The following is a 22,625-nucleotide window of genomic DNA, read 5'->3' as shown; positions in this document are numbered from 1 at the left end:
AAGGGGGAAATAGATTGAAATGATGCAGAAGTGAGAAAAAGACAAAAGAATGCCTCATGTGAAAAACTGGAAGCTTAAATTCTAGAGGAAAAAAAAATTTCCTAATGTTTGATGATAATGTGTACCTTTACTATAAAAATGATACATAGCAAAATATACAATTGTACTTGGAGATGCTATGCCACCACCACCAAAAAAGTCAATCTATTAGTTTTTCTTAGTAAAATGAAAAAGTGTTTTATTGGGAAAATCAGAAAGATCCTATTGAACAAGGACTTGGATTCTGGTTTTTAGAGGTACACAAACCTGCTTTGGGACCTTGGCCAAATTCTTTAATCACTCTGGATTTTAGTTTTCTTGTCTCAGAAGGACTATCTGATTGGTGGGATCAGGGAAGATGACTAAGTAGAACACAGCATTTTTATTATAATGATTATAATGACTTTTTTTTTTTTTTTTTTGAGAGAGAGAGGGGGCAGGGAAAAGGGAGAGAGAATATTAAGCAAGCTCCATGCCCAGCATGGAGCCTGACACAGGGCTTGATCTCACAACCTGAAATCATGACCTAAGCTGAAATCAAGGTGGATGCTTGACTGAACCACCCAGGCACCCCGATTATAATGACTTTTAAGAAAAAGTGGGCTTTTTTTTTTTAAGTGATCACAGATGCATTGAGAGACTGTTTTGGTGAGAGAAAACATAAAAAAATTAAAACCACCCAACTAGATAACCTCTGGTGAATCACATAGCATGTGTTTTAAAATTCAAAGTCATTGTGAAGCTCACCATCAGGTACGGTTAAGCGTCTGCCTTCAGCTCTGGTCATGATCCTGGGGTCCTGGGATTGAGTCCCGCATTGGGCTCCTTGCTCAGTAGGGAGCCTGCTTCTCCCTCTGCTGGCAGCTTCCTGTTTGTGCTCTCTCCTCTTTCTTCTGACAAATAAAAATTTAAAAAAAAAAAAAAAAAGATTGTGTGAGAAGGGGCCTTGTCCTCAACCTACCAAAGGTAGGTACATATATGGCTTGTTTACATGTTGAAGGGTGTCTCTCCAGATTTGGTGCATGTATCAAATCCAAAAGTTACTGCTTGTTTCTTTAACTTAAACTTTATTTTTTTAATATTTTTTTAAAGTTCTACATGGAACTTGAATAGTAAACAAGTGAGTAAATGGTTTTCTATTTGTTTTGATTCAATCATTGTTTCTTCTTTTATGCCTCTTAGAATGGGGAGCGCCCTGCTGTCCCGATTTGATTTGGTCTTTATCCTGTTAGACACCCCAAATGAGGATCATGATCACTTACTCTCTGAACATGTGATTGCAATAAGAGCGGGAAAGCAGAGAACTGTTAGCAGTGCCACCGTAGCTCGCATAAATAGTCAGGATTCAAATACTTCTGTACTTGAAGTGGTATCTGATAAACCATTATCAGAAAGATTAAAGGTAGGCTTCTCTTTCTTAATCATTCATTTCCGTTCTGTTTGAATGTCAGAGTTCAGTATGTTGCTTATTGTAGAGCAGTAGTATATCACTTTCATGCCAAAACCTTTTATATTACAGTAGTAGTAAACTTCATTTGAAATAATCTAAGCCAACTATACTCAGAGCTAGAACTACAGTGTTTGGCTTATTTGGAAAGTCTTTTAGAATTTTTTATGTATCTCAACAAGTTATTTTAACAGAAAGATTTTATTTGCTATCCTTATAATCTTGGGCCTTTTTATCATGCTTTAGGTAGTTCCTGGAGAAACAATAGATCTAATTCCCCACCAGCTATTGAGAAAGTACATTGGTTATGCTCGGCAGTATGTCTATCCAAGGCTATCCACAGAAGCTGCTCAGATTCTTCAAGATTTTTACCTTGAGCTTCGGAAACAGAGCCAGCGGTTAAATAGCTCACCCATCACCACTAGACAGTTGGAATCTCTGATTCGTCTAACAGAGGTTTATTTTAAGTTCATGCTTTTTTGACTTATAAATGGGGGCAAGAGGTGATACGATTTCTCTGTTTCCTGCGTAATTGATTTTTCTTGCAACTAAGAGACATTATAAATGGATGCATAAAATTTTTAAAAATGGTCATATCTGTATCATAACCAAAGTATAGCCACTTCTTTCTAGGCACAGGACCAGTTACATACCATGCAACTTTTCCCCCCCCTTTTATTGACATTTAAGACTCCTGGAGTGTGGCAAGTGGTTAGGTTAATTAAGGAGTCTAAGATTTTAAGTTGAATATATGGAAACATGGAATGTGTCAGTATTTGATTTGATACATGACAAGTCCATAATAATAGTACCTATTTTTCTAACAGCAGTAACATTTATTCACAGGTTTGGAATGCTAAGAGAACTCTGGCAGTTAAAATTAGCTGGAGTTTGGGCTTTTTGCGTTTAAAATCAGATTATCCTTCTATGTTGTTTTAACAAATTGGTTAGGCATGATCTCCTGAAAGTAAAAGCAAAGAAAAACCAAGTGTATTTCATAATCAAATTTTCTGAAATGAACACTCAGAAAGAGATATGTTAGTAGATACAAATAGGTTTTCATCCGTATTTTAAATGAGTGTTTTCATACTCAAGTTTTCCGATAATTTTATTCTTCTCATATTAGTCTCCCTCCCCCCAATATCAGTTTTTGTGTAAAATGAATAAATGAAATAGGCTTCAACATATTATATCCTGCTCAAGCTATGTAAATATACTTACTTTTGTTATCTAAAAATGCTTGTTTCCTTTCAAAGGCCCGAGCAAGGTTGGAATTAAGAGAGGAAGCAACCAAAGAAGATGCTGACGATATAGTTGAAGTTATGAAATATAGGTAAGATTAAATTTTAAATGCTGTTTTAAATGAAATACCAGTTATCTTTTCATCTCAAATTATATATTAGGCCAAGCAAAATTATTTTTACCTTGCCCATTTGATTCTCTGAACAAACTATACTTTCTTGGTTTAAAATATTTGTGTAGGGGCGCCTGGGTGGCTCAGTCGTTAGTTGTCTGCCTTCGGCTCAGGTCATGATCCCAGGGTTCTGGGATCAAGCCCCACGTCGGGCTCCATGCTTAGCGGGAAGCCTGCTTCTCCCTCTCCCACTCCCCCTGCTTGTGTTCCCTCTCTCGCTGTCTCTGTCTCTGTCAAATAAATAAATAAAATCTTTAAAAAAAAAAAAAATATTGGGGGGGTAGGGGGATGGGTTAGCCTGGTGATGGGTATTGAGGAGGGCACGTTCTGCATGGAGCACTGGGTGTTATGAACAAACAATGAATCATGGAACACTGCACCAAAAACTAATGATGTAATATATGGTGATTAACATAACAATAAAAAATAAAAAAAAATAAAAAAATAAAATATTTGTATAAATAATATTAAAAATGTTTTTTTGAATGGGTAATACATTCACATAGTTCTAAAATCAATTAAAAAATACATATTTTGGGGCACCTGGGTGGCTTAGTCATTAGGCGTCTGCCTTCGGCTCAGGTCATGATCTCAGGGTCCTGGGATCGAGCCCCACATCGGGCTCCCTGGCCTGCTTCTCCCTCTCGCACTCCCCCTGCTCATGTTCCCTCTCTCACTGTGTCTCTGTCAAATAAATAAAATCTTAAAAAAAAAATACATATTTTGAGAATGCTCAAAAGCAACAACTTCATAATGGGTAAAATCATTAGTACTTACTGACTAGTAACCCTTTCGACCAATTCCTAACATATTATCTTTTGTCTGTTGTATTGGTTTAATATTACACAGTGTTTGGACTGTCCTTTTCTCTTTTACATGATTCAGTACTGGGTTTGAGGGGTCTTGTAGATTAAATTTTTACCAAGCTGACTTCATTCCCTCTCCAACTGACTTCATTATATTGGAGACTCTCCAGTTGCCATTTGTAAGCAACCAGATAGTCTAGGAATTACTAGACTGTCTCCTACAACGTGCTGCGAGAGGTTCAGTGTACTAGCACGTGACATAGAAGAATGGCTACAAATACCAGTTGTCTGCCTGACTTCTGGTAGACCAGACCAGTAAGAAACCTAGAGCTTGCCCTAACAGAGATCCTTTTTTCACGAGAAAACTAAGTCAGTGAATCTAACCAAAATTCCAGAAAATCTGGGTTCTGACTTTTTTTCCCAATTAAAAATGAGGGCCAACAGTAGGGATTTCTCGTTTAATGACAAAAAGTTGCCTCTTTGTTTACAGTCCTTCTGAGCATCTTGCTCTAAAACTCTCCACCTGTGGGGGTGGAGCTAACATTTCCTTTTCCATTTAATGATCTTTCACCCTTTGGGCCTTCTGGTGCCTGGCTCTACTGAACAGTGTCGTGTGCTTCTACTTCATAGACTTTTGGCTATCGAGCAAATCAAGGATCAAATTACCCTGTCACCGTGTCTTACCTGTAACATTGTTTTTGAGGCTTTACCCTTACTTAGTTTCCATAGGCCTCAGACCCCAGACATTGCCTCAAGCAGCTATCTGGTATTTCTCCACAATAAGTCCACTGGTCTGATTTGTTCTCATATCTGAGCGTTACACTTAAGATAAATTACTCTTTAAACCTTTTCAATAAAAATGGTATATTGCTCATTTATAATTGGTTCTGCATGTTTGAATCTTCATGTCAGACAGTGTTTACATGTACTTTTCCATCCAAGAGGAGCTCTTTAGCATTTCTTGGAGAACTTTGTTTCTACTGCTTCTCAAAATTGCCTTGCTGGTAACTCTGAATTAGCTTTCGGCTATCAGTTTACTTCTGTGCTCCTGAAAAAACATATCTTATTGTTAACCATAAACAGTACCTATGTGAGATTACCAGTTGGTTTCCGTGAATTGAATGTGCTTTACTGGCTTTCATAAAAATTTTCAGATAACGAGAATAGGCTGGAATTCCAGCCTAGTGGTTGGAATTACCTGCTGTTATTTCCATAGTATATTTCAAGACCCAGTTAAACACGTTGAGACTAGATTGTGAATTATCTGGTTTTGTTATACTTACCATGCTTTCTGACCTTAGTCTATACTCTGTAAGAGCAGGGACCTTATCTGTCATATTTACCAGTGTACTTTCAGGGTCCAGGATCATACCTAGCACACAGTATGCCCTCAGTAAATGTACTGCATTGATAAGTTGACCGTAGTAGTCATTTTTCATTCACTAACTCTTCCATTTCAGTTTCCCTCTCTTGAATTTTTGAATTAAACTAAATGTTATGGGAAAAAGTTCACATAAGTTTTCTTTAAAATTAAAAATATACTAGAAGTACAGGAGAATAGAACCACCTTCAAAGATAAAAGATAATTGAGTTTTTTCTCTTTCAGGAAAAGATAATTGAGTTTTTTCTCTTTTTGGCTCAGACATTTATAAATCTTCACATCTGAAGCCATATAGCTCACATTCAGATTCCAGATATGCCACTCATTGGCTGTGTAACTTTTGGCAAGTCACTTCCCTTACTAGACTTTGCTTCATCTGTAAAATGGGAATAATAGTCCCTAAATCAGAGGATTGTTGGACTAAATGGGATAGCATATGGTGATTAAATATAATTAAGGTAAACATAAGTTGTTAATTAACAGTGGCTTAAAGCATTTTTGAAAAGTATCTTATGAGAAATAAGCTCTCATTCATTATATTTAATTATATTACGTTTATTTATTACAGTTTTATCTGGATGACTCATTCCTATTTGTAGAGCTTTCTCTTTCATGTAGGCTCTTATTATTCAGGGAACAAAATGAAGCTATGTTTTAGTAACCATGTAAACTCATTGCTATAAGCTCCTTAAGGGCAGGAATTACATCTGTTTTATTCACCGCCACAAGTCTGCTGCCTGGCAGGTGACCAATTTATATTTGATTAACCAATTCCTGATTTAAATAACATTTTGCCTGTAAACCTTGCTGTGAGATTATATCTGTTCCATTGTACAGGCAGGGAATCAGCCATAGAGCTGGATTACAGATGATGGCTAATTGTATCTCTGATATTTTCAGACTTCTGGCTAAAATCTACTATAAAGTACATATGTCTTTCTTTGATGATACTGTGAAAATAAGAGGAAGCACCAGAGAACTGGAAGTAATAGGTGGATCATTTCATATTTAGCCATCATTACTGCAAATCAGCAGAATCCTTCTAGTTCATTCCCACAGTATTTTTAAACATCTTTCATTTGTCAGGTGCTGCACTAGGAGCTGGGAACATATCCTTATCCTCTAAAGCCTAAATTTAGTATGTTTAGGATTTCTTTTTTGTATGAATCAAAAAGAATGTTCCAGGTACTTATATCATAGTTTATCAACTTTGTATTCTTATGCTTTTCTCTTCTCAAATGTATAAGTTTCTTAAAAATGGTAACTGTGTCCACCAATGTTTTTATCGCCACATAGTTCATACCATAGTGAATTTCATGGTGGCCATTCAATCAGTACATGTTTAAATCTTTGCTACATGAGCCTCATGGTTGGTTACACATTTTTCTTCTTATAACCTGGGACAAAAATTTTATAGCCATGCCACATTGGGTAACTTTGTTTTTCTCTTCTCTCATTAAGCATGCTAGGAACTTATTCTGATGAATTTGGAAACCTAGATTTTGAGCGATCCCAGCACGGTTCTGGAATGAGCAACAGGTCAACAGCAAAAAGATTTATTTCTGCTCTCAACAACATTGCTGAAAGAACTTACAATAATTTATTTCAATTTCAACAACTTCGGCAGATTGCCAAAGAGCTAAACATTCAGGTATGATAAACCAAATACTTAATCTTTTAATGACAGTCTCATGAGGTCTTTATTAAATATAGAACTCTTAAATATCAAAAGATTTGGATGACTGTGGAAAATAGTACAAAAGTTCCTCAAAAAATTAAAACAGAATTACCCAGTAATCCAGCAATCACACTACTGTGCACTTACCCAAAGAATACAAAAACACTAATTCAAAGTCATATATGCACTCGTGTTTATCGCAGCATTATTATGGAAGCAACCTAAGTGTCCATCAATAGATGAATGGATAAAGAAGATGCAGTACACACACACACACACACACACACACACACTCACACACTGGAATATTACTCAGCCATAAAAAAGAATGAAATCTTGCCATTTGCAACAACATGGATGGAGCTAGAGAGTATAATGCTAAGTGAAATAAGTCAGAGAAAGACAAATACCATATGATTTCACTCATATATGGAATTTTAGAAACAAAACAAACGAACAAGGGGCGCCTGGGTGGCTCAGTCGGTTGGGCATCTGCCTTCAGCTCGGGTCATGATCTCAGGGTCCTGGGATCGAGCCCCGCAGAAGTCTGCTTCTCCCTCTCTGCTATCTCTCTCTCAAATAAATAAATAAAAATCTTAAAAAAAAAACAAAAACGGAGAGAAAGACAAACCAAAAACAAACTCCTAACTATAGAGAACAGATGGTTACCAGAGGGAGGTGGGGGAGGGGATGGGTGAAATAGATGAAGGGGATTAAAAGTACACTTTATCAAGGATACCTGGTTGACTCAGTCAGTGGGGCATGCAAGTCTTGATCTCAGCATTGCAAGTTCAAGCCCCACACCTGGGTGTAGAGATTACTTAAATAAAATCTTTAGGTGTGCCTGGGTGGCTCAGTCGGTTAAGCATCTCACTCTTGATTTTGGCTCAGGCCATGATCTCAGGGTGTTGAGATTGAGCCCTGAGTTGGGCTCTGCACTCAGCAGGGAGTGTGTCTGCTTGAGATTCTCTCTCCCTCTTTCCCTCTGTCCCACCCACCCCCGTACGTGCTTGATCACATGTGCGTTCCCTCTCAAATAAGTAAATCTTTAGAAAAAGATAAAAAGAAATCTTTAAACAAAAGTACACTTATCATGAGGAACACTGAATAATATGTGGAATTGTTGAATCACGCTATTGTACACCTGAAATGAACATAACACCTATTACTGGAATTAAAATTAAAAAAATAAAATGGAGAATGAAAAAGTAATAAAAGATTTGGATAAAAAAATGGAAGAGGCTTTTTTGGAGTATTTCAAAATATAAGCTTATTTTCTCTATTTAAGCTATGAAATGAGCTGCTCAGAGCTTTAAAAAAAAAAAAGTTTCTATCTAAAACACATACCTACCCTTTTTTAGTATCTTGACAGTTGGGAGAAACCTAGCAAGACTCACTTTGCATGTTTCTCTGACAATCCCTTGTGGGCAAGTCATCTTAACATCTTTGAATCTCAGTTTCCTCATTTGTTAAACAGACATGATTCCACCTTCTCTACCTACTTAAAAGTTTTAGTGAAATTGGAATGTAATACAACTTTAAGCACATAATTTATATGGAAAATTGCCCACTTCATTTCAGATTTGAAGCTAGTCTAATTTTTGTTTTGAAGCTAATCTAAAACAAATATAAAATACTCTGGGGGCGCCTGGGTGGTCCAGTCAGTTAAGCATCTGCCTTTGGCTCAGGTCATGATCCCGGGGCCCTGGGATCAAGCCCCATATCAGGCTCCCTGCTCAGCGGGGAGTCTGCTTCTCCCTCTCCCTCTGCCTCTCCCCCAGCTTGTGCTCTCTCTCGCTCACTCTCTAATAAATAAAATCTTTTAAAAAAATATTCTAGATACTGGAGTTTTTATTTTTTATTAGCTTAGCTAATCGAATAGAATCTCATAATAGAATTGAAAGCTCATGGGCACCTGGGTGGCTCAGTTGGTTAAGCGACTGCCTTCGGCTCAGGTCATGATCCCGGAGTCCTGGGATCGAGTCCCACATCGGGCTCCCAGCTCAGTGGGGAGCCTGCTTCTCCCTCTGACTCTCTCCCCTCTCATGCTGTTTCTCCCTCACTCGATCTCTAATAAATAAATAAAATCTTAAAAAAAAAAAAAAGAATTGAAAGCTCATATGTTAGCAGTTTTCTCTACGAGGAAATACAAATAAATTTATTTGCCCAAGAAACTTGAGAATTGTATATTTCTGTTTGAGAGATTCATTTTATAAATAATATTTTTGCATATTACTTAATGGGCTGTTTTTTGATATTTTATTCCAGGTTGCTGATTTTGAAAATTTTATTGGATCATTAAATGACCAAGGTTACCTCTTAAAAAAAGGCCCAAAGGTTTACCAGCTTCAAACTATGTAAAAGGACTACCAAACCAGCACCTCCGGTTAAAACCATCTTGGTAATAAAGAATACGTTTTTTAAAAAGAAGAATATTCTCTAGGAAATGACATCCTCAAAGTAATGTAATAGGAAAAGAGTGGTATTTAAGAAGTGATAAAATCACGTGCTTTATATTTACAGCTTTTCTGAAAGATTAAAAATAAATTGTTTAGATTTTTAAATGATATATATTTTCATAGTTTTATTTTTGACCTCTTATTCTTATAAATACTTTATAGTTTTTTTATTAAATGTTCGTCTGGGTATTTGCAGTTACATCTTAATGTTTAAATAGTTCTGACATACAAATACTGAATATCCTTCAGAAATAAATTAAAACCAACTTTCAATTCCAAAAAAAATTGGAAATATTTTATATTGACATATTTAACATCTTAGCTACTGAAAAAAGATTTAAAATATTATGTTCCATTACTGAAGTTAAATATGTACCTGTTTTCAGTCAATAGCTGTGCAAGGCTTATATTAAAACCAAGCAGCCTCATTAACTTACTACACAGAAAGTGAGAGGTGAGAATGCTCTTCTCCTAAACCCTTCTGCATGCCTACACACACACACACACACACACACACACACACACACACACACACACACACACACTTTCCCATTTTGTTCCAATTTAGTTGTATGTCATGATTTTATGTTAAAAATTTTTTAAAATTTTTTATTGTTATGTTAATCACCATACATTACATCATTAGTTTTTGATGTAGTGTTCCATGATTCATTGTTTGTGTTTATGTTAAATTTAGTTATATGTCATGATCTTATGTTAAATCTATAGCCTCAACATTATTATGACTATTGAATATTACTCATCTCCTTTCTTGTACTGGACTTTTTGTTTTCCTTAGAGTTAATAATTAATTTGTTTTTCAACTACTTAGCTTTCTCTGTATCTACCACTAATATGGCCCAAAGGCTCCACTGCAAGTCTATGTCTCCTCTAAGAACATGCAAACAAATCAAATAGTCTATTTTAATTTCTTGGAGACCTCTCTCCTGGATTTCTCTAGCGTTTTCCAGTCTAAATTACACAGCTGTCATTTTGGGACTTCTCATTTTCTGTCCCATTTCCTGACTTTTATGTCTTCCTCTTTCTTGTTTCCCTGCCTCCTTTTGGTAGAACCCATCTTCTAGTAGCTTCCTGAGAAAGAGTTCACATGGCAAATTCTACCCTTACCCCTGGATTGATAGTTTGGGCATAGAACTTTAGTTTGTAAAACTAAAAATAGATGTTGCTCTATTGTTTTTAGTTTTCGGTGTTTCTGTTTAGAAATTCAAGGCCATTATGATTTTTATTCTTGGCACATGATCTTTTTTTTCTTCTTGAGAAGGTACTTGGATCTTCCCTTTTCCCAGGTATTCTGAAATTTTATAATATTTAATAACTATCCTGGTGGTTTCTCATGCCAAAAATATTGGTGTTATCTTTACCTCTTTTTTTCCCCCCTCTTATCCTCATATTAGTCCATCAACAAATTCAGCACTTTTAATTACTTCCAGTTCCACTATTCTGGACCAAGACACATCTTTTGTCTCATTTTGTAAGGACAAAGACTTCGCTTTATTCTGCTGCTGCTGCCCCAACAGGTAAAACAGATTCTGACACATACCCCTATGAAGTCGGTACACATACAGTGGGTGATTATAGCCCTTATAAATGATGACACAGAACTTAACCAAAGTAGGTAAACAACTTGATTTAAGAATATGAAAAATTTCAAGAGAATAAAAACGTTTTCTAGCAACAGATGGAGGCATTCTCCCCTTTCTCTCCTGTGAAGTTGCCCAAAACCAATAAGGAAACTGAAAAATAAAAATATATAGTCCATTTTCTGTGAACTAGAAGACAACTGAATTCCCAAACCCCAACACACTAGGAAGAGCTGCCAAAAGCTATCAGGATGACCCAGGCAGCCTTACAAGAGGGAAGAGGCTGAGATGATGCCTGGTGGTGAATACTGTAGAAGAAACCAACAAAGCGTATTTCTTAATTAAAATATACTTTACACACCTTTTGGGGCAAAAAGGAAAACCCCGTTCACAATAGTGTGGCTATGTCACACAGGTTGGCAGCAGCAGCTTCTCAGGGTCTTGCTGGAGCACAAGAAATAGACGAAGAGAGGTTGAATGAGAAGTCACACAGATAAGCCACCTTGAAGGAGAAAAAAAATCTGGCTGTTCTCAAATTTCTCCAAAGCAATATTCATCAGTAAAACAATGGAGCAATGCCTACAAGAGTTTTAAGAAAGAACTTTATACCCAGATGTTTCAGTCATGTTTAATTGCAAACCAAGAGTCATACTTTTTCTGTAAAGGGCCAGAGAGTGAAAATTTTAGGCTTTCTGGGCTATATGGTCTCTGTCACAAATACTCAACTCTGTCATTTAGCTCTAAAGCAGCTATAGATAATAAATAAATGGGTGTGGTTGTGTTCCAATACAATTTTATTCATGAATAATGAAATCTGAATTTCTAAAAATTTCATGTTAAGAATACTAAATATTCTTAATTTTTAAAAACCATTTAATAGTAGGTAATGGGTCAGATATGGCCCATTTGGTTATGGTTTGCAGCATCTCGGTTGCAAACAATATAAACTGACTGACTTGATTAAGTAGGAAAATGATAAGTTTTTTGGTTTTTTTTAAAGAATTTTGGTTAGCTCACAGAATTGTTGGAAGACTGGCAAACCAAAAGGCTAAGCTTCGAGGAGCACTTTCTAATATCATGCCTTAGAACTGACCTGAAGAGAACGGGGCGCCTGGGTGGCTCAGTTGGTTAATCATCTGCCTTCTGCTCAGGTCATGATCCCAGGGTCCTGGGATTGAGCCCTGCATCGGGCTCCCTGCTCCGCGGGAAGCCTGCTTCTCCCTCTTCAGCTGCCCCCTGCTTGTGTTTCCTCTCTCGCTGTCTCTCTCTGTCAAATAAATAAATAAAATCTTAAAAAAAAGAAAGAATTGATCTGAAGAGGAAGCCATCCATTATCACTGTACTGCCACACAATGCACTAGAGGGAAGTGCTGGGCCTCTATGGCCCATTGATGTCACTTCTGTGCCAAGGACACTGGGAAATGACTGCCCCTGGGGAAAGGCAGAAACAATGTCCCCACCCACACCAAAAGAACAACAAAGAGTTCTTCATGGGGTCTCCTCAAGTTGCTGCATCTGAAACAGAAATCTCAGAAACATCTGATTGAAGAAAGCTAGGTTATATGCCCTTCCATAGAAAGCTAGGGAAGTTTTTGGGTTTTGCTTTAGTGAGGCAAGACCAATAAAGCCAAACTTTCTCATTTGTTATGAGAGTGTTCAAATGGTACTAGACTGCCAGACAAATACCATTTGTATATAAAGGCAACAAACACTTCCTAACATACAAGAACTCAGAAAGTGAGCCATTCTTGTAGAATCTACTAAAAGACCGCTTATAGCAAACTAGATGAACAGGAGGAAAAACTGGCAATGTACATTGAATGTTTAACTGTAAGATAAAAACTAAGATAAGTGTGAGGGTAATTGTCATAGAACAGAATGTAAATACTAAGTCCTGACTGAAAAAAAGGAAGGAGGGAGAAGGTAAATAGTGTAAATATGATATCTTCATCTTTAAAGGCTGGGGTGGAGGCGTAAAAGGTACATATAGTTGATAAATCTATTAATAGAATTAAAATCATATTTCACAAAAAACTCAAGATAACAAAATAAGGTGGCAGATGAGAGAGGACAAGGATATGTACTACATAAATAGTATGTTCACACACTATATATCTTTATACTACGAATGTAGTATACTATATATATGCTATACATTATTACATACTTAATATTCTGTACTCATATAGTATAAATATTTGTATGCTGTATTCACATGGTACATAGTATATATAGTATACACATATAGTATATAGTAGGATAGTGTATATATTCATAGAGTATAAATATACTACATTGTGTTCAAAGAAGAAAATAATAAATACTGTTTAAAAGTCAAAGGTTATAACATAGAAAGTTATAGGGAAAAAGATAATAAATTATCAGAGGAATCTCTTCTGGTTTTCTTCCATATTGTGTTGTCCATTTGGTCTCCATTAATCACAAGGCCGAACTAGCAGCCAAAATTGTTTACATCTCCTCTGTGATCCTAGCTTTTGCAACTAACAAAGCCTCCAACCACAATCCCCAGCATTTGTGTTTCACTTCCTCTCCAATAGGGGACATCCCCACCTAAAAACTTCCCACAACTATAGCAATAAAGGCCTAGGGTTCCCCCTCACTCTTGCCTCCTGACCAACCTGGGTGCTTCCCCATGTGGCCCTTTGTGGCATGGTATGTCCCCTTCTCTTAGTAAATGTAATTAATGCTTTCCAAAAGCAGTTGTCTCATGTCTGTTAACTTACTATACCTGATTAAAACAAATCCCAGGTACAAGTTTTAGAACAGAAACAAAAACAGAGCAAGAAAACATTACATCATGAAAAGTTTTTAAAATAAGAGCCTAACATTCATGACAACCTAAATATGTCACATTAATAAATGCAAATGGACTCAACTCACCTATTAAAACAAAAAGATTTTCAGAAGGGTTCACAAACTGTAGTATGCAAGATACACCTAAAATAAATATCATATATTACCTGCAAGCTAACACTAAACCCAGGAAACTCATAAGAATACCACTGTAGATTAGAGCGGGGTGGATGGGGGGCGGTGGAGCTATGGGGAGCAGCTACTGAACGGAACGATGCTTTTCACATCTTGCCCCATGTTCACACACTCACCTCAATTCCCACTGCTCTCATGTTCCTCACTCAATCTGCTTCAGCCATGCTGGTCTCTGCTGGTTCTAGAACATTCCAGGCATATTTCCTATCTGAGGGCCTTCGCACATGCTGTTTCTGCCATCCGATATGCTTTTCCACCCGAGTCACATGGCTCATCCTCCCAACTCCTTTGGGTCATTACTCAACTGTCACCTTCTTAGTGCCATCTTTCCTAGACACTGTTTAAAACTGCACTCCCCCCAACCCTATCTTCCTTCCTTTTTTTGTTTCTCTGTAGCAATCAATACAATCTAATATACTATGTAGTTTATTCATCTTTTTTTGCCTGTTTCCTTAGTCCGGCTAGAATGTAAGCTCCATAGGGATAGGAATTTTTTACTCTCATCTTCACTGTTAAGTCCCGTTCCTATAGCAGTACCTGGCACATGAATGGCATGCAGTAAAATATTTGCTGAATGAAAGTCATTCTGGGGAAGAGGCATGTGAATGAGCGTCTCAGAATGTGCTCTGAGTATGAGAATATCTGTGTCCAAAGATATTCTCACTAAAGGAGCTTCACAATTAATGGATGTCACCTATTCCATGAATGCCAGCTAGTCTCTTTCTCTCTAGCCACCCCAGTCCTTGCTCAATGAATTCATGAACACAGTGTCCATGAGGCCAAGGTTGGCAGCCAGGCTTGTGCTGACCAAGCCTAAACCTCCCCTCACCAAGGGTGACATAGACTATCACCATTGCTGAGTATCTGATTTGCCAGCGGAGCGACCTACCCTGAAATAACACAGTACCATGCTTCAAGGGGACTAGCTTGCCACTTGGTGGCTGATCACTGGGCCTCCAGGGAGCAGCGGTTTGTTTTCACTGAGGGTGGGAAGGGAGCTTATTTCAGATGTCTGCCCCTCCTGCCTGGCTCCTTTCAGCAATGCCGTATATGAATTCATCATCATGCTATCCCACATAATATTCCTCCTGACAAAGTCCTTTAATGCCTGAAGAAGTAAGGCAATGGGTTGAAGTTCATATGCTACTGTCTTTACTATGTACCCCATTACCCAAAAGCATCTGGCCTTAGGGGACATTGGAAAGGACAATGATTCAGTGATGATGACAATACCTTGCAAGTCTGGGGTGCTGTCCTTCGTGAACTTCAAGCTAGTGACCACTTCTTGGTTCTGTTTCTCCCACAGCCAGAATACACGGGCCTAGGAAACAAGGTGCAAATTTTAGAACGGTTTCACTGTTACTTCTAATGACCATTCATAAAGTTTTGCTTTGCATCCCCATAATATTAGGCTTTACCCGCTAGAGGTCTTACCATCTAAAGGGGCAATAATGTCTGTCAGAGGACACAGCAATGGCTCCACTGAACTGGAAGTTGAGACTGGCACCTAAACATACTGGGTTCTTACGCCTATGACGTAGAAAACAAAAAGACATTCATGGGTTTGTACCTGAGAATGAGGGGGAAACTGAGTCACCCTTATAAATGTGGGCATGGAGGACATTTCTGATCTCAGAGAATCTTCTGGGGCAGCTCCTACTATATTCACATCCACCAGTAAGGGGTGATGGAAGGCTACAGGCAGGATCTCTAAAGGCTCAGACTCCTCGGGAACGAAGCTTTGAGTCGCTACCAGGTAAAGAATCCAGAGCAGCTGAGATGCTGACTGAGCAAAAAGGGAGTAAGGAATGGGAATGGAGGAAGATAGTTCTAAACATTAACGACAACCTCATGACCCTCGTGACCAGCTGGGGAGGGGTCTGCACTGTACATTAACCAATTTGCCTTCCCTCCTTCTTATTTTCCTCTAGTGTTTTAAGTGGACTGGTGATAATTAACTTGATAATTTAGTCCTTAGGATAGAGGTTATCAAGGTGAGAATGTAGCTGAAATAGAAGAGGAATATGCACCACATAGTCAGTGATGGGCCTGTATAAATAACTCTCATTTTATAAAGGAGGGAAATATGGTCCTTGCATTAACGTGTTGTAGTTGCTCTTGTTATACAGAAGGTTACGAATGGGTAGAATTTTGTATATGCATATTGCCTAGCCAAAGAGGTGAAGGTCGTGAATAGGGTGATTTGATACCCAACCTTCATTCCTACCTCTAGTGTGCCTTCCTATCATGCAGAAACTAGGAAGCAAAGAGACGTTTCCCAAAATCCTTTTGCAGCCAGCGTTCTGAGTGTGAGTTGGATTGCACTGACTAGATGTCCTGTGTGAGATTTGGAAGGTGGAAGTGAAGAGAGAGCCATCTTCCTCTGGCTTGTTTTCCGGTGGCATGTGTAGTTGAGACATTTAATTTCTCTGCAGCCAAATTCTAGCAGTCACTGAGAGGCAGCTGTGGTGTGATGGCAGCAAACCCCATTCTCCACCTTTCTCACTGTTGTGGGGGTAGCAGCTCCTGCAGCAAGCCAGACCTGCAACCTTTTCCTGGGAGTCAGTTCTGGAGACCCAGCATGGAGCACCCATTCCTCCAGCCCTTCCAACAATCCTACAAGCACCCAATTCCATTTTGCAATCCTTCTTTTTACTGTGGCCACAGTGGTTTGTGTTTCCTGCAACTAAGCCCTCACGGATACACCCTTATCCAAAGCATTCCACTGAGATCATATACAATACTTACAGTCAGGAGGCAGTATTAATTCACAAAAACTACATACGGCTTTATTTAAAGTTATGGAGGCAGCCCTCAGAAGAACTAAAAACAGACAAGCTATATTCTGTTTGCTCTGGGGAGTGGGTCTGGGGATGGAAAGGTAGAGTGTACCTACTGATTTCCATCATCAGCTCTTCTCCACGGTGGAATTAGTTACCATGTGTATGTACAGCTTCCTTCATTCCCAGTCTAGTGCCCAGAACCTGTGACTATGTTAGGTTACATGGCAAAGGCAAATTAAGGTTGCTAGTCAGCTGACCCTAAAATTGGGAGGCAGGCCTGATATAATTAGGAGGAACTTTAGAAATGGCAGAGGGAGGCAGAAGGGCAGCATCAGCGAGAGGAAGATGTGACTGCAGGAAAAAGCACAACAGACGCAACACCGTTGGCTTTTCCAATGGAGGAGGGAGGCATCAGACAATGAATGTGGGTGGGCTCTAGAATCTGGAAAAGGCAAGAAAACAACAGCTTTGCCAGTGCATTGATGTTTAAAGCCCAGGGAGACCCGTGTCAGACTCTGACCTACAGAGCTGTAAGGTCATAAATTTGTGTGAAGGCAGTTTGTGGCAATGTGTTGCAAGAGCAACAGGACACTAATACAACATCTTACACGCGGTGTTCTAACAGTAGGAGCTGAAATGTAGTCATGACACTGAAAACCAGCTTGGGGAAAAAAAAAAGGTAAGTCATGTCATTCTGTTGTCTCCTGCTCTCTGAATTTTGGAGAATCGCTCAGTGAAAAAAAAAACCTCTCAGCTAAAATTTCAGTTGTGGAAGTTTTTAACATTTGTTATTGGCACCTCCCCTATGAGACCATAAGATGCCCCTTCTCCCCCCTTTGGTTGTAGTTCTCTACCATCAGAGGTTACCTAAACAGCAGCTAGACTAGAGGTTCTTGGTAAGGGACCAGATGCCCCTCTGGCCGTTCTCAGAGAAAGGTCACATACCTTCACCAAGGCCAAGAATAAAACGGGAGGCACCAGAATTTCTGGGTTGCTAAGTTAATACCCCTAAAAGAAAAGTTGAGGTGATATCCCTGTGTTTTCTCCACCTAATATATGAGATTAGGGGCTGTAGAGAAAAAGCACAAGACCTGACTCTTGGGAACATGGCAAAGGGCTCATAAGACCACCTGAACTCTGAACACAGGGTTGAGTGAGCACTGCCTAGTGGTTCTTTCTTTGGGGTTGGTGAGTGGGTCTCTTGGTGACAGGATTCCTTTAAATTTTACACGAAATTTGTGTTGCATATGTTTTATAGCTTTTACCAGATTCTATAGGAGGTCTGGAAAACATTCCTTGGAAGACATTTTTTTATCTTCTAGGGGCTGGAGTCCAGATAGTGTGCAATCATGTAAGTTCTCTGAGAACAGGGGCACCTGGGTGGCTCAGTCGTTAAGTGTCTGCCTTCGGCTCAGGTCATGATCTCAGGGTCCTGGGACTGAGCCCCACATCGGGCTCTCTGTTCAGTGGGGAGCCTGCTTCTCCCTCTCCCACTCTCCCTGCTTGTGTTCCCTCTACCGCTGTGTCTCTCTCTGTCAAATAAATAAAATCTTTAAAAAAAAAAGTTCTCTGAGAACAGAGACATGTGCAGATTGCCTAGAATCTAGGACATGACTGGTATACAACAATTTTCTAAGTGTTTGTGGAAAAAAAAAAAGAAAATACTTTTAGGCTAATTTGCCTCCTGGGAAATGGGCTTGGAATTGATAAGAACAGAAGAGAGAGGGTGGCTTTAGTACCAGAAAATCCATCCCAAACTCTGGCTGACGTCTACACAAGTTGACCTTACTTTGGTAACACCTAGTTTAACAGGGTAAAATCTCAGTTTTAATGAGAAAACAGTGAAAAATATTTCAGAAGGGATCCAGCCCTGTACTTTGCTCATAATGTCAGAAGGGACCTATTCTAACTCCAATTTTGCCAGAAACACAACTGGTTTTAATGTGATCAGTACTGAGCTGCCAGCCCTGTACCGTCTTACCCTATGTATCAGCATGTGCACCAGAAATAAGGTTATTAAATAACCTGATTCAACTGGAAAAAAATTAATGCTGAGTTGTAGGGAGACATGGTTTATAAAAATAGGAACAGCAACAACTGTTCCGTGGAGGAAAAAAAAAATTACCTTGTGCTCATATTTGAAGGTTTCTCTCAGAAGTAAATCACTGCGGGAGTCCACAGCATTGGTTTAATTTTTTTCTGGTGGGGAATGAAGGTGATTTCTCACCTTCCAAAATTCAGTCATTTGTCCTGAAATAGAAAGGATAGATAATAACATTAAAACAGGGCACCAACAAGCCACAAAAAGGAAAACAAGATTCTTAAATTTTTGACAGGAAGGAGGAATAGAATGGAAAATAAAGCAAGTCATACACTAAATAATGTTAAAAAAAATCCCTTTGTTACTTTTTAAAATATTACAAAGGGAAGAGGGTAAATATATTGAAACCAACTTTTGACTTCCCCGCTTGTAGGTAGTGCCTGCCTCTGAGCATTTTTATTTCCTTTAAAGGTTCCTACAAGAATGGACTGCCTAAAACTCTTAGGTGGAGACCTGATGGTTCTAGTACCAGCAGTACTTTTGTGGGAAGGAATTATGAAAAGTTAGCACTATAAGTTGACAAAAAAAATAGTTTAGATCTCTTAGTAATTTAATCTCTTAGTAAATTAAAGAGTGAGCTAAATTATAGAGTTTAGGTGGAGCTAATCTCTGCAAGTCCTGAGGAGCTTGGCCCTACCACTAATTCCCTCTCTTGTGTTTTGAATCTAAATCCAATCATTTTATTCCTTCCTATTTAAGGCTGCTGGTGTGTTTATTACAATGATTTAAACCTGCGCCTCATTTGAGTTACCAGTTACTAGATACTGGCTTTAGTGTCAAAATTAGGGTTCACTCCTACAAGATTTAACTTGATTCCTAGAGAAACAATTTCAATTTTCTGGTTTGCTTTAACTTCCAACCATTATTATTTATATAAGATCCATTTGCAAAGCTACTTCTTTGTATTATCACTATTTTCTTCTGGTCCCCAAGGAACGGAAAGTGGCTCTAGTATGTCCCAGACTAAAAAACTTATTATAAATAACAAACATATGCCTCATTGTATATCTGATATAAGGGGAGGGCAAATATATTTCTAGTTTGTCAATTTATCAATAGACAGAAAATATTAATAGATTTGGGATAAGAGTTTTTTTTCCCAAAAAACTTACACTTCAAATAGAAGTGACACGTGAGAAAGAATGATTGGGTTACAGAATTTTCAAAAGCCTAAGATGTGTTTATTTAGCAGTCAGACCTTCAGTGCTTTGCAACTTACCAAGGAAAGCATAAAAGTGGCAAGATACTACTACTCTCTAAGGGCAGGATTTTTATTTTTACAACTTCCTCAGCAAAAGATCAATTAAAGGATAAGGAGCCAAATACAGTATAGCTGTGATTGCACAATAGATATTAGTGGCTGTTAATAGCATTTATGTTTTCAAAGAACTAAAGTACACTGTCAACTGGCTAATTATCCAAAGTTAATTATTTACAATCCTTTTTCTTTTCATATTCTTTTCTTATCTTAATGTTAGCACTTACATGATCGACTTGGGAAGTTGGGATAAGATACTTGACTAGTATATTTTGCTTTTTAAAAAAATAATTCTAATAAAAAGGGTAGAGAGATAAAAATTTGAAATTAATTTCAAGCATGAAACTTAGGGTTTACATATGGATTTTTAAAAAGGATTTTATTTATTTGAGAGAGAGAGTACGAGCAGGGCGCAGGGGGAAAGGCAGAGGGAGAAGCAGACACCCTGCTGAGCAGGGAGCCTGCCGACTACGCAGGTCTTGATCCCAGGACCCTGAGATCATGATCTGAGTGGAAGACACTTAACCAGCTGAGCCATCCAGGTGCCCTACATAGGGATTTTTATTTGGATTTTTGTTACAGACTTACTTTTCTAATTATTTTTTCCCAATTTGAGGAAAAAGTTCAGTGACAGAGATTCCCAATCCCCTCAGGCATGTGAGCTGCCCACCTATTTAATTAATCTTACTGGATAGAAATTAACAATCATAGTATTTATAAGAGAAAATGAACTTATTGTAAAACAAATACTAACTGTAGAATTTTTAGGTTTCCTCTGCCTTCCTCCAACTATGTTAGGAAATATGTTACACTCTTTATTTACTGAATGCACCTACTATCTTATATCTGGAATTGTTTTCCGGGGTTTCTGCATTTTTCTCCATCCTTCATCCCAGATTAATGTGTTCATTTATTGACACCTGTCATGTTCTAGAAAATGAAATCAGAGACTAATACTTGGATCTTCTTCTGTCTTAAAATGTTAGGGAAATGCATTGCTAGAAGCACTGTTACTCATTTTTTATTTTTTTTTAAAGATTTTTAAGTAATCTCTACACCCAATATGGGGCTCAAACTCACAATCCCCAAATCGCATGCTCCACTGACTAAGCCAGCCAAGCACCCCTAGTTTTAGTCCTATGTATTAAGCTGTCATTGTCCTTTAGGCCAAAATGCCAGACACCTTACTGTCCTATTTTATACTTAGCAGTACTATCAGTAGTCCCTAGTAAAGTTGGCTTTCTTTTAAAAAAAAAAAAAATATATATATATATATAAACTAGTTTACTATATTTTATTAAAATTTTTTCCAGTTTTATTTGATCTATAATTGACATACATCACTGTGTACATTTAACATGATGATTTGAAACAAGTATATACTAGGAAATGATTACCACAGTAAGAGAAAAGACCACATAGCGCCAACTATTACAGGCAGACGCAGCAGGAACACTTGTGGAGCAGAGAGAAGAAAAATCCCAAAAAACAGTGAGAAACTGTCTTAAATTAGGAAGAAGTGGAAAGCGTGAATAAAGGCAATTCAGTGAGTGAAAAGCACAGGAGAGGCTGAAATACTGCCCATTCTCACTTGACAGGATTATCTAATGTCTATGAGAACTGTAGGTATTTGATTACAAGATGATTATTTTCAAAAAAATTATTCTTTTTACATTCCTAGTACAGAAAGTTTAGCTTTTCTCTCAATGTCAGTATTTCAGTAAGTGCATAAGAAATTAAAGATTTCTTCTGATAAATACTCAGATCTACAATGATTTTCAAATGCAGTTGGTCTTTTCCTTTCCTAACTACCTGAACCAAGAGTTCAAGATCAACTTTAAGGTGGGTCTGTCATCACAGACAAGGGCGGGGGGATAGCGCCGAGGCAGCAAGAACCATTCAAATCCAATTTGACACAAAACTCAAGAAAACAGTTCTGCAACACTGCAATATTAATGCATAATATCAGTAACTAATATAATTGCAATATTAATAATGCATATTAATCAATGACGAACTCATTCTTAATTATTTTTGGATATTCCTCTAATAAGCAAGTTTCTTAACCATTCTCTAAGCCTAAATTCCCTTATCTCTAAAAGTAAAGGTAATAATGGAACCTATTTTGGAGTTGCTGGGAGGATTAAATGCGCTAGAACCAAGCTGTAGTAAACACTTTCCTGGTAAACAATTAGTAATTGCTACTATTGTCATTTTCTAATACCCATATTTTTGGCTTATGAAACGCTCAGAAGAGGGAAAAGGGCAGGGAGCTTGTATTAATGACTTCTGTACCAGACACTTCACTAATATTTCAACCTGCCACGAGTACCCCCGGAGCGCTGCACACACCTCGGAGGAGGCCCTTCTGCAGGCCACGGGCCTCGGAGGGTTTCAGGCCGAGGCCCGAGACGGCTCCTGCACTCTCCGGTCACATCGGCTGCGCCATCACCCAGCCCTGCTAGTTCCTGTCCTCCCCTCCCCGCGGACCTCAGCTCCCGACCGTGTGCGCAGAAAAGCCAGCAATCGCAGCTTGCGGTTCCCCGAAGCCCACGGCGCCTAACGGCACGCTCCTCCTGCTACCGCCGGGGGCGCTGGGAAGCCCAGCGCCGACGGTGTCGCAAAAGCGTCGCGAAGGCGTCCGTCCTT

The 22,625-nt window shown here is 38.4% G+C and overlaps 1 protein-coding gene and 1 long non-coding RNA gene across 5 annotated transcripts in view; one reads left to right on the top strand and one right to left on the bottom strand.

Moving 5' to 3' along the window:
• MCM8 (minichromosome maintenance 8 homologous recombination repair factor) overlaps positions 1-9,266 on the top strand; it is a 41,380-nt gene extending 32,114 nt beyond the window's left edge. Inside the window, exons 15-19 of the mRNA XM_028113000.1 lie at positions 1,222-1,441; positions 1,733-1,942; positions 2,743-2,819; positions 6,549-6,738; positions 9,034-9,266. Of these exons, the coding sequence (XP_027968801.1) occupies positions 1,222-1,441; positions 1,733-1,942; positions 2,743-2,819; positions 6,549-6,738; positions 9,034-9,126 (790 nt within the window). The 3' untranslated portion in view covers positions 9,127-9,266. The remainder of the gene's footprint in view (positions 1-1,221; positions 1,442-1,732; positions 1,943-2,742; positions 2,820-6,548; positions 6,739-9,033) is intronic.
• The window catches only part of LOC114216421 (uncharacterized), a 45,838-nt gene extending 23,287 nt beyond the window's left edge, over positions 1-22,551 (bottom strand). For 3 of the 4 annotated variants that reach the window (XR_015768983.1, XR_015768984.1, XR_003610776.2), the window contains exons 1-7: positions 22,329-22,551; positions 18,743-18,867; positions 15,269-15,364; positions 15,068-15,155; positions 11,919-12,092; positions 11,187-11,327; positions 787-932 (exon numbers count right to left, since the gene is read on the bottom strand). This is a non-coding gene — a long non-coding RNA (uncharacterized LOC114216421). The remainder of the gene's footprint in view (positions 1-786; positions 933-11,186; positions 11,328-11,918; positions 12,093-15,067; positions 15,156-15,268; positions 15,365-18,742; positions 18,868-22,328) is intronic. The other variant, XR_015768985.1, reaches the window with a different exon arrangement.
• Positions 22,552-22,625: the final 74 nt, after the last annotated feature.

Source organism: Eumetopias jubatus, unplaced genomic scaffold (genome assembly GCF_037043125.1).
Source record: "Eumetopias jubatus isolate StellerSeaLion01/CBP00866 unplaced genomic scaffold, mEumJub1_p1.0 scaffold_9, whole genome shotgun sequence".
Lineage (NCBI taxonomy): Eukaryota > Metazoa > Chordata > Mammalia > Carnivora > Otariidae > Eumetopias > Eumetopias jubatus.
This window is presented reverse-complemented; position numbering and strand designations above follow the sequence as displayed.